This window comes from Sarcophilus harrisii, chromosome 1 (assembly GCF_902635505.1).
Source record: "Sarcophilus harrisii chromosome 1, mSarHar1.11, whole genome shotgun sequence".
NCBI lineage: Eukaryota > Metazoa > Chordata > Mammalia > Dasyuromorphia > Dasyuridae > Sarcophilus > Sarcophilus harrisii.
In genome coordinates, this window is record NC_045426.1 from 715,037,678 (window position 1) to 715,050,095 (window position 12,418).

At 62.3% G+C, this 12,418-nt stretch overlaps 1 protein-coding gene across 1 annotated transcript in view; it reads right to left on the reverse strand.

Moving 5' to 3' along the window:
* Positions 1-459: 459 nt before the first annotated feature.
* The window catches only part of SPECC1L (sperm antigen with calponin homology and coiled-coil domains 1 like), a 32,080-nt gene continuing 20,121 nt past the window's right edge, over positions 460-12,418 (reverse strand). The window contains 18 exon segments of the mRNA XM_031949173.1: positions 460-1,013; positions 1,441-1,500; positions 1,576-1,692; positions 4,868-4,970; positions 5,047-5,188; positions 5,275-5,356; positions 5,666-5,777; positions 5,909-5,960; positions 6,085-6,123; positions 6,126-6,241; positions 6,379-6,643; positions 7,247-7,601; positions 9,283-9,436; positions 9,438-9,729; positions 9,814-10,685; positions 10,687-10,755; positions 10,757-10,814; positions 11,568-11,651. Of these exon segments, the coding sequence (XP_031805033.1) occupies positions 924-1,013; positions 1,441-1,500; positions 1,576-1,692; positions 4,868-4,970; positions 5,047-5,188; positions 5,275-5,356; positions 5,666-5,777; positions 5,909-5,960; positions 6,085-6,123; positions 6,126-6,241; positions 6,379-6,643; positions 7,247-7,601; positions 9,283-9,436; positions 9,438-9,729; positions 9,814-10,685; positions 10,687-10,755; positions 10,757-10,814; positions 11,568-11,651 (3,062 nt within the window). The 3' untranslated portion in view covers positions 460-923.

A 12,418-nucleotide genomic window follows, 5' to 3' on the forward strand; every position in this document is an offset into this window, starting at 1 on the left:
AGAGCCCAACTGGAATGGAGCTGGAGCCCGAGCAAGAGAAGGAGCTAAAGCTGGAGCTAAAACCGGAGGCAGAGTCTGAGCCGGAGCCGGGCCCGAGCAGGCCTGCTTCTCATCTGGGGAGGTGGGAAGCCTGACCTGGGCCGGGCCCTGGTACCTGGAGCCTGCAGTGTCCCCGCTCTCTTCCTCTGCTGGACGTCACAGATGCAGTGGCTGGGGGTCCCTGGGGGGGGCGGGGCTCTGAGGGAGTCCACAGCAGAAGGGGGCCTGGGGGGCCTGGGCACAGGGCGGGCCCAGACCTCTGTGGCCGGGAGCAGGGACTCCCACAGGCTGGAGGTTCCGGAAGACACAAAGCCTGCCACGACTTAGGAGCCGGCAGCGAGCTGGGGTGCGGCCTCCCGGGGAGGGGGGAGCAAAGGCACTTTCTCAAGCTCAGGCCGGGTGGCAGGGAAGACACCCCAACAGACCCTGAGCTCCTGGACGGTTTTCCCTTTTCTCCCTTCCCATCCTCCTGACCCGGGCCTTCTGGGGCTGGCTGGGCCCTGATGGCTGCTGAACTTTGGGAGGAGGACGAGCCAGGTGGCCAGGACTAGGAGCTGGGCCCCTGGAGGACCCGCCCTGAGGCTCAGGCCCCCATGGCAGGAAGCGGAAACTGTTCCCCATTGGGTCCCACGGGCGCTCAACTCCGAGCTAAGCGGGGAGTCCGGGGAGTGGGCCCGGAGGCTTCTGGGCGTCTCCGAGCTTGACGCGGTGGGCGTGACGCCGGCACCCCCTCCCTCTGGGCTTCCCGAGCAGCGGGTCTGCGGCGAGATTCGGCTCCAAGGCACGCGGGTGTCCGGGCCGGCCCTGGGTGCGAGTCCCGGCGAGGGCCGAGGCCAGGGGAGGGGGGCGGTCGGGCGTCCCCGCCAGGGCTCCAGGCTGGGGCTTCAGGTCTCAAAGTATTTGTAAATGGCCGTCACGTACTGCATGACACTCTGCCAGTCCGGGCGCTCGGTCCGCACCATCTCGCAGATGTTCTGCCGAGAGAGACGGGCGGGTCACGGGCACCAGCTGACCCCAACCAGGGCTGCCCACGACGGGTGGTACCCAGAGCGGGTGAGGGTGCCCAGGGTCCAAGTGGGGAGAGGGGAGGGAAAAGGGGGGAGGGAGAGAGAGGAGAGCCCCCCTCCCCACCCCGTGCAGGACAATGGCTCCACGAAGTGTGCCCACGTGGACAGCAGGAGCCAAGAACAAGGGAAAGGGGCTTCCTGCAGCTCCAGGACCAGTGGATGGAGCTCAGGAGGTCAAGGCTGGCGAGGGCTGGGGGGGCTGTGGGTAATGGGGCCAGGGCTGGCGAGGGCAGATCCCTCCTAGAAGGGTTCCCACTTCACAGAGAGCGCATGTGGGGGATAGGCCTGGCGACCCCCAGAAGGGGGAAGGGGCGGGCTGGGCCCCCACACTCACCAGCGTGGACTTGATGCCAACGCTCTCGGCCGCCTGGAAGGCCAGGGAGAAGTTCCTCCTCTGTGGGGAAGCGAGCGTCATGAGCACGAGCCGGCCCTCCCGGAACCCCCCGGGGAGCCCCCTCCCCGTGCCTACCTTGTCCTGGCCGGTGAGCTCCTGGTAGGGGATGTGGGCGGGCAGGTAGGTGTGCAGGAGGGCGCAGAAGGCCAGGCCATCGTTCCAGCTGCTGCTGAAGTTGGTGATGTCGATGTTCTGGGGGGAGAGGCGGGCGCTCAGCAGGGGGCTCAGGGAAAGGGGGCTCGGAGATCAGCCACTTGAGACGGACCAGGAGAGCAGTGACCCCAGAACCGGGCTGGCATCTCCCCCAGCTCCCCAGGACCCCAAGGCCGCTTCCCCGGTGTAGGTGTGAGGGGGCCCTTTCCTTAATGAGAAGCGCCCACAGGGGAGGGAGGCGGCCCCCGGTGCAAGCAGGAGCAAACTCGGGTTTTCTGGGCCTTTCCCTCTTGTGTCATGTCTCTTGAGTCCTCCCACAGAGCCGACCTCCTGCCTCTCACCTTCTCAAGGGGTGAGAAAGAGGGAGGGCCCGGGAGCTCAGGATGGGACCACGGGTGCTCCAAGTTCTTCCCGTGTGATGGGGGGGGAGGTTACTGAACAAAGCAAAGTTTGTGATTCTAGTTTTTTTCGTAAGAAAAGACAACCCTGGTGATTCGGGGAGGATCAGGATTGGAGGAACCAGGTTCTGGATCAATCAGGTGAGAGACACTGGGGGGAATAGAAGAAACCCGCCTCTCCCAGTGGCTGCTCAAATGGGGAGAGGACGCGGTGTGTCCGGACCTTCTCGGGCCCAGGGGGCGACACAAAGACAGCCCCTCCCCCCGGGACCCCGTTCTGACAGCGGAGACTAGCCAGGGAAGGCGGCCAAGGTGCGGCCCTTCTCCTCCCTGAGGCCATCAGTGTTTGCACAGACAAAAGCAATGCAGCCAAGGCAGAAGGGAAACGTGGCGTCCGACGGTCCCAATAAAGGCCTCGGTCCTGACAGACAGGAAACTGACTCAGATTTATGGTCTCTATTCTCCGACTGGTAAATGGTCAAAGGACGTGAACAGACAATTCTCAGACGGAGAAACTGAAACTATTTCTAGCCACATGAAAAGATGCTCCAAGTCATTATTAATCAGAGAAATGCAAATTAAGACAACTTTGAGATCCCACTACACCCCTGTCAGATTGGCTAGAATGACAGGGAAAGATAATGCTCAATGTTGGAAGGGATGCGGGAAAACTGGGACACTGATACATTATTGGTGGACTTGTGAACGAATCCAATCATTCTGGAGAGCAATCTGGAGCTATGCTTATAAAGTTACCAAACTGTGCATACCCTTTGATCCAGCAGTGCTACTACTGGGCTTATACCCCAAGGAGATACTAAAGAAGGGAAAGGGACCTGTATGTGCCAAAATGTTTGTGGCGGCCCTGTTTGTAGTGGCCAGAAACTGGAAAATGAATGGATGCCCATCAATTGGAGAATGGTTGAGTAAATTGTGGTATATGAATGTTACGGAATATTATTGTTCTGTAAGAAATGACCAGCAGGATGAATACAGAGAGGCTTGGAGAGACTGACAGGAACTGATGCTGAGGGAAATGAGCAGAACCAGGAGATCATTATATGTTATGAGCCAGAATTGATAGAAACAATGCTTATGTTTACACCTTTGAGAATTCACACATTAGTTCACTCATTTGGGAGATTTCAGTGCTCAGTAGGAGATATCCAAATTCACACCTCCCATAATCCCACTCTCAGAGGAGGAGTCAACCTTCGAGTTTACCCCTCTAAAAGAGCATAAAACAGCTGAGCTCAGTCAGGAGAGTTCAGTTGAAAAGATTGAGAAGCCCTGAGTCGCAGTTGAGCTGGAGACAGAAGCTGGCAGAGGCAAAAGACAAGCTCCAAGAGCTCCTGGAACCAAGGAGGGAGAGAGGCCTCTAAGAAAGCTAACGAGGCCCAAGGAAAGAGATAAGACTGAAGGAGAAAAATAAACGCTTACTCTTAACAACTCCTGGCTGCATTTGAGGTGATTATTACTTGGAACTGAAACAAAGGCTGCTTCCAGAAAACCTGCCCACAGAGAACCATCATATATTATAGAAAAAGAAGAAAAAACACTACAACTATACACTTCAACAAGACTATATGATGATCAATTCTGAAGGCCCTGGCTCTCTTCAACATTGAGATGAACCAAATCAGTTCCATTTGTTCACTGACAAAGAGCCATCACCCCCAGAGAGGACCATGGAACTGAGTGTGACCACAACACAGCATTCCCACTCCTTCTGTTATTGTTTGTTTGCTTTTTTTCCTCATTTTTTCCTTTTTGATCTGATTTTTCAAATTGTGGAAATAGGTACAGAAGAAACCACACTGCAGCTTAACTCTGTATATCGACCCCCTGCCAACTGGGGGAGGGGGAGAAACCCTTGAACTCACCTTCAAGTTTTGTTAGGCTAACGCTGAAAATTATCTGTCATTATGTTCTGAAAAGAAAGCTTTGGTAATGATAACAATGATAATAGAAAGATGAAGACAGACCAATGGATCCTTATCAGCGTGAGGGAATCAGGGCATGGGAGAAAAGCTCATCTGGACATTAGCAGGGTCTGAAAGGGAGCAGGGAAAGGCTTAGGGGCCTCCATTGGGCCCCAACTGCTCAAAGCTGACCCATGAGAAGCCCGAGTCTGAGGGGTCACCTCCCTATGGAGGAGGAGGGGGGCTGCTCCGGACCCCTCCCCCAGGGCTCCCCGGCCCCATTCCCAGGTGGGAGTCCATCGTCCTCATGGGCAAACGAGCCGCCAGGAGGCCGGCCAGCCCTAACTGGGAGGAAGCCGGGCCTAATCTAATCCAGGAGATAGTAATCTCCTTCCTCCCGGCTGCAAAGCAAGAAATCCAATTACTTGGTCCCATCAGAGCTCCCTGGGACATGGCCAAGAGCCCCGGACCGTGGCGGCGGCAAAAGGGCAGGGTCTGAGACTGCCCCTGTCCCAGGCTGGGCCCGGCAGACAGACAGAGCATGGTGGACGGACGGACAGATGGAGGGAAGGACAGAGGCCGGCTGCCCGGACCCCCGAGGACACGGGGCCCACCCAAGGACCAGAATGACCATGGCTCGCTCACAGCAGGGAGGGGCTCTCACGGCCCCCGTCTCCCAGATGAGGAAACAGAACGGAGGCGACCCAGGCCTGGGTCCCCAGCCGGGGAGAGTCTGTAGCAGGATTTGAACACACGCTACCCACGGGGCAGCAGGGCCCCAGAAAGCAGCCGAAAGCGCCCTCCCTGTCCGTGCCAGGGGTGCCCTCGAGGGGCTCCGTGCCCAGGCAGGAGCTGCCCCTGAGCCGGCAGTGCCAGCGGAGGCCCCGCGCTCACCTGGTACCCTTCGGTCTTCTTCTGGCACCATTTCAGCAGCGCGTTCCTCTTGGAGCCGCCGTACTCCCGGGCCAGGGCCGACAGCGGATCCTTCCTCTCCTCCCTGGTGGGACACGGAGGACGGGTCACCCCGGGGGGCGCGGCCGGGGCGGGGACCTCGCCTGGGGGAGGGGCCCTACCTGATGCGGCTGCGGGCGGTGGGCGTGACGGAGGCCGTGGGGGAGGGGTGAGACAGCTGGGGGGACGTGGGGCCCATGGCCATCAGGGAGGCCGCGGACGGGCCGTCGGGCTTGATCTCCTCGCTGCTTCGGCGGGAAGATGCTGCCCGAGAGGGAGGAAGACGTTGGGCTCTGCCCCCGTCCCGCCCCCCCCCCCCAGGCCGTGCCCACCTCTGGCCCCTCCCGTACCTGAGATGGACTTGGCGCCCTCCATGGCGGGGACCCTCAGCAATGGGGCCGGCCTGCTGACCGAGCCGGTGCGTAACAGGCGCTCTGCATGAGGGGTGGGACGAGAGGTGGGATGAGGGGTGGGCTGCGAGGGTGAGCTGTGGGGGAGGGGGGACCCGCCGCCCCCTCCTCCCTGTGTGGCTCAGCCCTCGCCCCCAGAACTCGGGCTCCCCATTCCCGCCCCCCCCCAACGCCCCCAGGGAGCCGGGCTGAGGTCCAGCCGGGGGCGGAGGCTCGGAGCCTCACTCAGCGCGGGGGGAGGGGCTGGGAACCCCCCACAGACGAGGCAACTGAGGCAGGGTGCCTCACCCCACCTCTGGTAGACCCCCAGCGCAAGGGGCCCTAGTGTCACCCCGCAGGGCAGATCTCCAGAAGGCCTCTTGTCCCGACAGGGCGGAGGGTTTGGCGTGGGTGGAGCGCCACCGAGTGTCTCTGAAATGACCAATGGTATGCCCGTCAATTTCCTAGGCGCCCCCAAATACTAGGGGCATGCCCAGGCTGAGCCATGTAGGATGCCTCCCCACCCTCCCCACCGAGAGGCCCAGCCCTCACCTGCATGGGGGGACACACGGCGCTGCTAAAGCGTCATAGGGACCTCGGCCTCAGGGGCTGCCCGAGTATGGCAGTGGCAGGGGCGGGGCTCGGTCCTGTCAGGAGCGAGAAGGTGGCAGGGCTCACAGGCACAGGCTCCCCCCCCGGAGGGGCCAAAGCCCCCGGCCCATGCTTCCCCTGCTTCTCCCGCCCCTCCTGTCCCCAGCCCACAGCCATCACCTTGGGATGCACTGTCGAACGACTTGATGAGCTGCCTTCACGGGGTGGTGGGCCGGAGGACGCTGGACGACGCCTGCTCATGCCCTCATGCTCCTGAAGTAGGGTGCCAGGCCTTTCCACCGCACCATGTAATTGTAACATGCCCGCCTCCTCCTGCCTGCCAATGACCAGGGCGTCACACTGCCCTGGCTCCCACTGGCTCTAGAGCTCCCGGGGTGTCCTCACCCTCCATGGCGCCCTCCCCTGCCCCCCATCCCTGCCTCCTCAGGCCCCCAGCCCCTACAAAGCCCTCACTGACCTCGCCTCTCCTGGCCTCCACCCCGCCTCAGAGGTTGGGAGTCCCCAGCTGTGCCCCCTACTTGGACTGAGCCTCCAGCCCTTGAGAGCTTCTCGTTTTTCCTGCGCCTCCTGAGCCGCCCGCTTGCGTCCCCCACCTTCCTCCTAAGCTCGACTTGATGTCACATGGCGACCACGGCCGTCTGCAGGTCGGCCTGGAACTGCCGCCACTCGGCCGACTCCTCCTGGAGGGGAGGGGTGTGGTCCCGTGAGACCCCTGGCCCTGCGTGCATCCCTCCACATGCAGGCCCCCCACGGGCCCCCGAGGCCCCCCAATGGCCGGGCCCCCCGACATCCAGGCCCCCCAACACCCGGCCCCCCAACATTCAGGCCCCCGCGGCCCTCCACCCAGAGCCTCCGGCCTGACCCTCTGTCCATGTCATGCTTCTGGTCCTGCAGCTTGACCGTGGTTCATGGAACAAGTGCGAAGGCCGCTGGAGCTGAGGGCAGTTGGGGCTCAAGAACGTGTGGAATGCAGCGCCTCTGGGGACCCCCATTTGTCCCCTGAAGCCCTGAGTGCCTCCAGCCACCCCCGGGGCCCCCTCTGTCCGCAGCCCACACAGTTTCTGGGAGGGTCCTTTCCCTCTGCTCCGGGAGTGTACCTGGCCCCGACCCCCAGCCTGATTCTGCTCTACTCAGCCCGTGTCTGCCCCGCCTCCGGGGCCAGAGCTCGGCAAGCCAGAGGTGAGCGGTTCCTTCCAGACAGTTCCTCAGATGGCCACGAGGGGGCGCCGGAGTGCCCGGAGCACTGGCTCTGCTCAGAGCGGGGGCGAACCCCTTGCAAGGTTTGCCTCAGTTTTCCGACTTGCCAAGCGAGGGCGTTCTCAAGCCCGGTGGGGGCCAGAAGCCCCGTGCCCGTGCACAGCTGACCCCCAGGGAGAGGCTGTTCCTCCCCAGGGAGAAGGCGGGCCATGGCGGCTGCTACTTCCCCTCCCCCCGCCCCCCATCCCCCTGCCCCCCAGCAGGCGCTCACTCTCCAAGTCGGAGATGACAAGGTTGTCGTGGAGCTTCACAGCGCGATGCTGCTCCACCTCGTCCTCCAGCTCAAAGATGGTCTCCTTCATGTCCCCCCGCTCCGTCTCCTTCTCCTCCAGCTCGGAGCGCAGTTTCTCTAACTCCAGGTTCAGCTCTGCCATCTTCTTCTGGGCCTCTTCCTGGAAGCCTCCGTACTCCTCCTGGACCTAAAGCCAAGAACCAGGGAGGAAGAGGCCCAGGCCCGAAGGGCTCCCCCAGAGCCTCCCCCCCATCTATGGAACTGGTTGAGGGAGCTGGAGAACTTGGAGGGGGGGGAGTTTCTTTCTGGGTTGCAGCTTTTGAAAAAGTCCTGAGTCACCCTGGGGGCCGGAGGCCACAGGCTAATGGGAGAGAGCAGGTGCCAGAGGAGCAGAAAAGTGAGGGGAATCGGGGCACGGGGCAGTCTGTCCCAGGCCTGAGAGAGGGCCTTTCGTTATTATAGACAACCTGCCAAAGCGGGTCTAACGCCAACACTGGCCGTTTCTGTCATTACACCCCGATGACTCCCTGCCAGAGGAGGGGCCCTGGGCACCCCATCTGGCTGCACCCTCCTAGCAATGTCTCAGTAGATCTGGAAAAGGCCCACGTTGGCAGGTAATCCTGGACCCCACCACTGTGGGCACAATTCTGAGGGGCCAGGGGGCCCTGGGAAGTGAGGGTGAGAGCACCTACAGGTCCCCCAGGGAGCACAGACAAGCCCAAATGGGAGGTGAGCAACAGCGTGAGACCCGGGTCAGCGGGACTCACTGGGACCGTACAGAGGTCAGAGCTCCAGACAGCACGAGATCACTGTGAAATGCGGAGAACATGGGAGGACGGACCACACGCGCTAACTAGAGACGACCCTCAGACATCGGAGGCCGTCTTCTCTTCTCCCAGCAGGCTACTTCCCTCGGGGATCTCATCACTGCCCTTGGATTCGATGACCATGTTTACGCTGGTTCTCCTATCTCCTTTTCCTGTCCCAATTCTCTGCTGCCCTTCGTTGTCACATCTCCGACTAGAGGCGCAACGGACATCCGAACCGTAACAAGCCAAGCAGAACTCATCTTTCCCCGGCCCCTTCGGTTCCACCTTCCCTCCTGCTGTAGAGGCAGCATCCTCTCCCTCATCCTTCAACACAGGAGTCATCTTCCTGTAGTCTTCGCCTCCCTACAGCAGCGAAGGCGACTCCGCCTGCACGGCACCATCTCTGGTCCATTTCCAGGCCACCTTTGCAGGCCACGGCAGGAATTCCTTCCCACCTCTGACTCTGCCCCCCCCCAAAACGACTCCTAGCTCCTGGGCACCTGCTTCTCCCCCCTTCAGGCCATCCTCCATTCAGCCTCCACAGCAACCTTCCTGAAACCCAGGTCTAATTGTATCACCTTTTAGTCAACCAGTAATTCTCGATCACTTCCCACATCAAAGAGAAAATGCTATCTGACATTTAAAGCCCTTCCCCCCCGGCACCCCTTACTTTTTCCAATCTCACGGCACCTCACTCCCGCATTGTACCCGCTGTCAGCTGCTCCCTCCCTGAAAACACTTCTGTTCTGACCCGGCTTCCTTTAAGCACCAATTAAAACCTCACATTCCACAAGACTTCCCTGATGGCTCGCAATGCTAGGCCTTCCCTCCATTCTTTCTTCCTTATCCCATACAGAGCTTGCTCCCTATCTTCTTGGCTGCACGTCGTCTCTCCCATCAGACAGTGACCTTCTTTGCCCCTTTTCGCATCCCCAGAATCCAGCACGGGGCCCGGCACGCAGCAGGTGATTGTCTGTGATTGTCGCTCCCTCTCCCTTTGGGCACCTCACGAGTCGGCCCTGGAGCCCGCCTCCCGTCCCCCTTTCGGGTGCCACCTACCTTAGCGATGGCGTCCTGTAGACGGGCGACATCGGCCCGGGCGTGGCTCAGGTCCTCTTGCAGGCCACTGGCCAGGGCCTCGGCCTTGTCCTTTTCCAGACGCACGCCGTCCAAGAGGTCCTGGATGTCGGACTTGTCCCCCGAGCTGTGGAGAGTAGAGCTCGGCCACGCGCTGCTTCTCGCTCTCCAGCTGGGCGCGCAGGCGGCCCAGCTCCAGCTGGTCTCCAGCCACGGTGGCCTGGTGTTGCTCAAGAGCAGCGGTCAGGGAGGCGCCGTTCTTCTGCTCAGCCTCCAGGGCCCGCTCCATGTGGAGTGTTGCGCCCTTACGCCAGCGAGTTCCTGCCTTGTTATCCTGCTCGGCCATCTGCAGGGCGGCGCTGAGGTGCTGCTGCACACCCAGCAGCTGCTCGTTACCAAAGCCGCTGCCTCCATCATCTCCAGGAAGCGCTGCTCCAGCTCCAGGTAGCGACCGCCTGACGTCTCCGTCCAGCACGAGCTACTGCGGTGCCTGCCGGCAGCTTAGCGAGGTACTGAGCGCTGGCGCTGGCCCAGGGAGCTCCAGGCGCTCGCTCTGCTGGCACAGGGACTGCAGCAGCAGCCGCCTCCCGCCGAGGCGCCTGCTCACCCCCAGCTCCTGCGATCTGGGCGCAGGTCCGCCAGCTCCCGCATGCGGCCTGAGCCCGACGCAAGGCCGCTGCTCCCCATTCTGCTGCAGGCGCTCCGTCAGGCACGCCACCGAGGCCCGCTCTGCCCGCCTGGCCAAGGCCGCCTGCGCCCGCCCTCGGCCTCCCGAGACAGAGGACGACGCCGAGGGAAGGAGGCCCTGACGCCCAGGGCCACTGACGTCAGTGGCTGGTGGTGACCATTGCACCGCTGTCCAGGCTAACAGGGACGCCTGAGGGCGCCCATGGGAGCCGCCTGCCCGAGGTCGCAGGTCCCAGGGAGCCCTGGCAATGGCCTCGCCGAGGAGGCCAGGTGTGTGCCCAAGATCCTCGACTGCCGCCGCCGCCGCGCCGCAGGCCTCAGGGCTCAGGATCAGCCCAACGGCCAGGCTGGGATCGAGCCCCTGCTCGAGCGAGAAGCCCAGGGCGTTCAGCCGGTCCTTCAGCATCCGGTTTTCGTTCTTCAGCTGGTTGAGCTTCTGGTGGACGCTGGCGTTCTGGTCCTGGAGCTGCAGCAAGGTGGGCTCGGTGTGGGCGGTGCCCTCCGGGGGCTCCTCCCGCAGCCCCAGCTGCCCCCGCATGGCCCGCAGCTCATTCTGCAGGTGGACGATTCCAGTCCTGGCTCCTGGCCAGCCCCAGGTCCTGCACCTGGCCTCCAGCCTATCGCTGATCTGGTTTGACTTGGGACTTGCCTACAAGACGTCGGTCTCGGCGCCTGCACACAAGTGGGAGCGCTTGTCGGGCCAGCGCTGGGTCGCTAAATTTGCCCGCCCGGGCGCCTCTGCTCAGGCTCAGATGGAGCTGCCTCAAGCTGCCTCGGCGAGCCGGGCTCTTGCCCTGCTATGGACGTGTTTCTTTTGGAGTTGGCCCCTGTGGGGACAGAGAAAACAGGGCTTTCACCCCATGTTCCGGGCTCCCCAGGTGCCCTTAACTAGAAGGAGGCAGAGCGGCTCTTTGGGGGGGGTGACTCCCCTCCGACCAGACAATGGGGCAAACTCAGGAAGCCCTAAAGGCAAGAGACTCCCTGCCACCTTTGTGGTGGAGGGCTTCCCAGAGCGGGCCCTCGGAGGGCCTTTCAGGAGGGGGATCAAGGGTGAGGCTCTGGGCCAGGCTGGGCAGGGGAGGCCGGACCGGATGCCCCTCCACCCCCACCCCCAGCTTCTTCAGCTTCCTCCTCTGAGAAGTCGGGGTGAGCTCCCAGGAGAGCCAAGCTCCAAGCTTCCTCCCGACCCGAGGGCTCTGGGCTCCAAAGCCTCCAACAGGGGGCAAGGCTGAAAACTGACCCCCGGCTGGGAGCGGGGCGTGGAGGGGGAAGAGGGGGTGTGCACGCTCTGTCCCGCCAGGGCCAGGCACGGGCCTTGTTCTCTCAGGCCGCGCTGGACAGAAGAGCAAATTCCCTGACGACCAGACACGCTCCCAGAGGGAGACAATGGCTCTGAGTCAGCCCCGCCTCCTCCATGGGGAAGCCTGAGGCTGGGGGCCATGGACTCTGGGAGTGGGGAGCTGTGTCTGCCCCACAGGCCCAGGCTGGAGAAAGGCCTTGGCCCCCAAACCAGCCCCCAGATCGAGAAAGGCCAAGGGAGCCCCCAACCACGGGCCGCTGAGGGGAGGGAGGGCCAGGACCTGCGCCGGGCTTGGGCTTGCCCTCGGCGGCGCTCGCGGCGAGGACGCTGGGGGCAGGGGTTGCCGCCGGGCAGGGCTTCTTCCCTCTCATGCTGCTTGTCCCCAACCCAGCCACGCCAGCCACAGAGGTCATCGCTGTTTCTTTTGGCTCAGTGGGAGAAGAAAACCTGGCAGCCCCAGAGCTGCTACAGGAAGCCCGGTTGCAATGCTCCCTGCAGAGCAGGGGCGACAGGAAGAATCAGGGCCGGGGTCACCCCAGGTCCCAGAGATGGCAGGGACCGAGGCCCAGAAAAGGGGGGTCGGGCAGGGAGAGCAGCCGGCCCAGAACCCCTCCTACCCTGTCTTAACCCCGACGGGCTTCAGGCCCAGACGGTGCCCTGGGCGTCCCTGACCCAGCAGCCTACTCTCCCCAATGTTCTCCTCGGCCTCCGGGACCCCGATCCCCTCTGTCTCTAGGACTCTCCTGCTCTGTCGCTGACTGTCTCTGTCCGTCTCTTTTTCTCTCCATCTCTCTCCCTCAGGCTGCTCCTTCAGTCCCCACCTCCTCCAGACCACGCCTCTACCCATGATTTAATGACCCTCTTCAGGACTCTACAACTGGCCTCTCCCCTGACCCCTCCTGACATGTGGCGGCTCATACTTGCCCCCAAACCCACTCATACCCGCTCTTTCCTCTCTGGTCCCTCCCCTCTGCCCCCCAGAGATCAGCAATTACTTTGATCATTATTTTTTTGGGGGGGAGGGGGGAGGCGCTTAGCTCCGGCTGCCCGCTCAGAGGGCCAGAGAGGGCCGGACTCTGGGGACAAAGCAGGCTCTCGGGCCCAGCCCCATGACTGGCCAGCCGCTCGGAT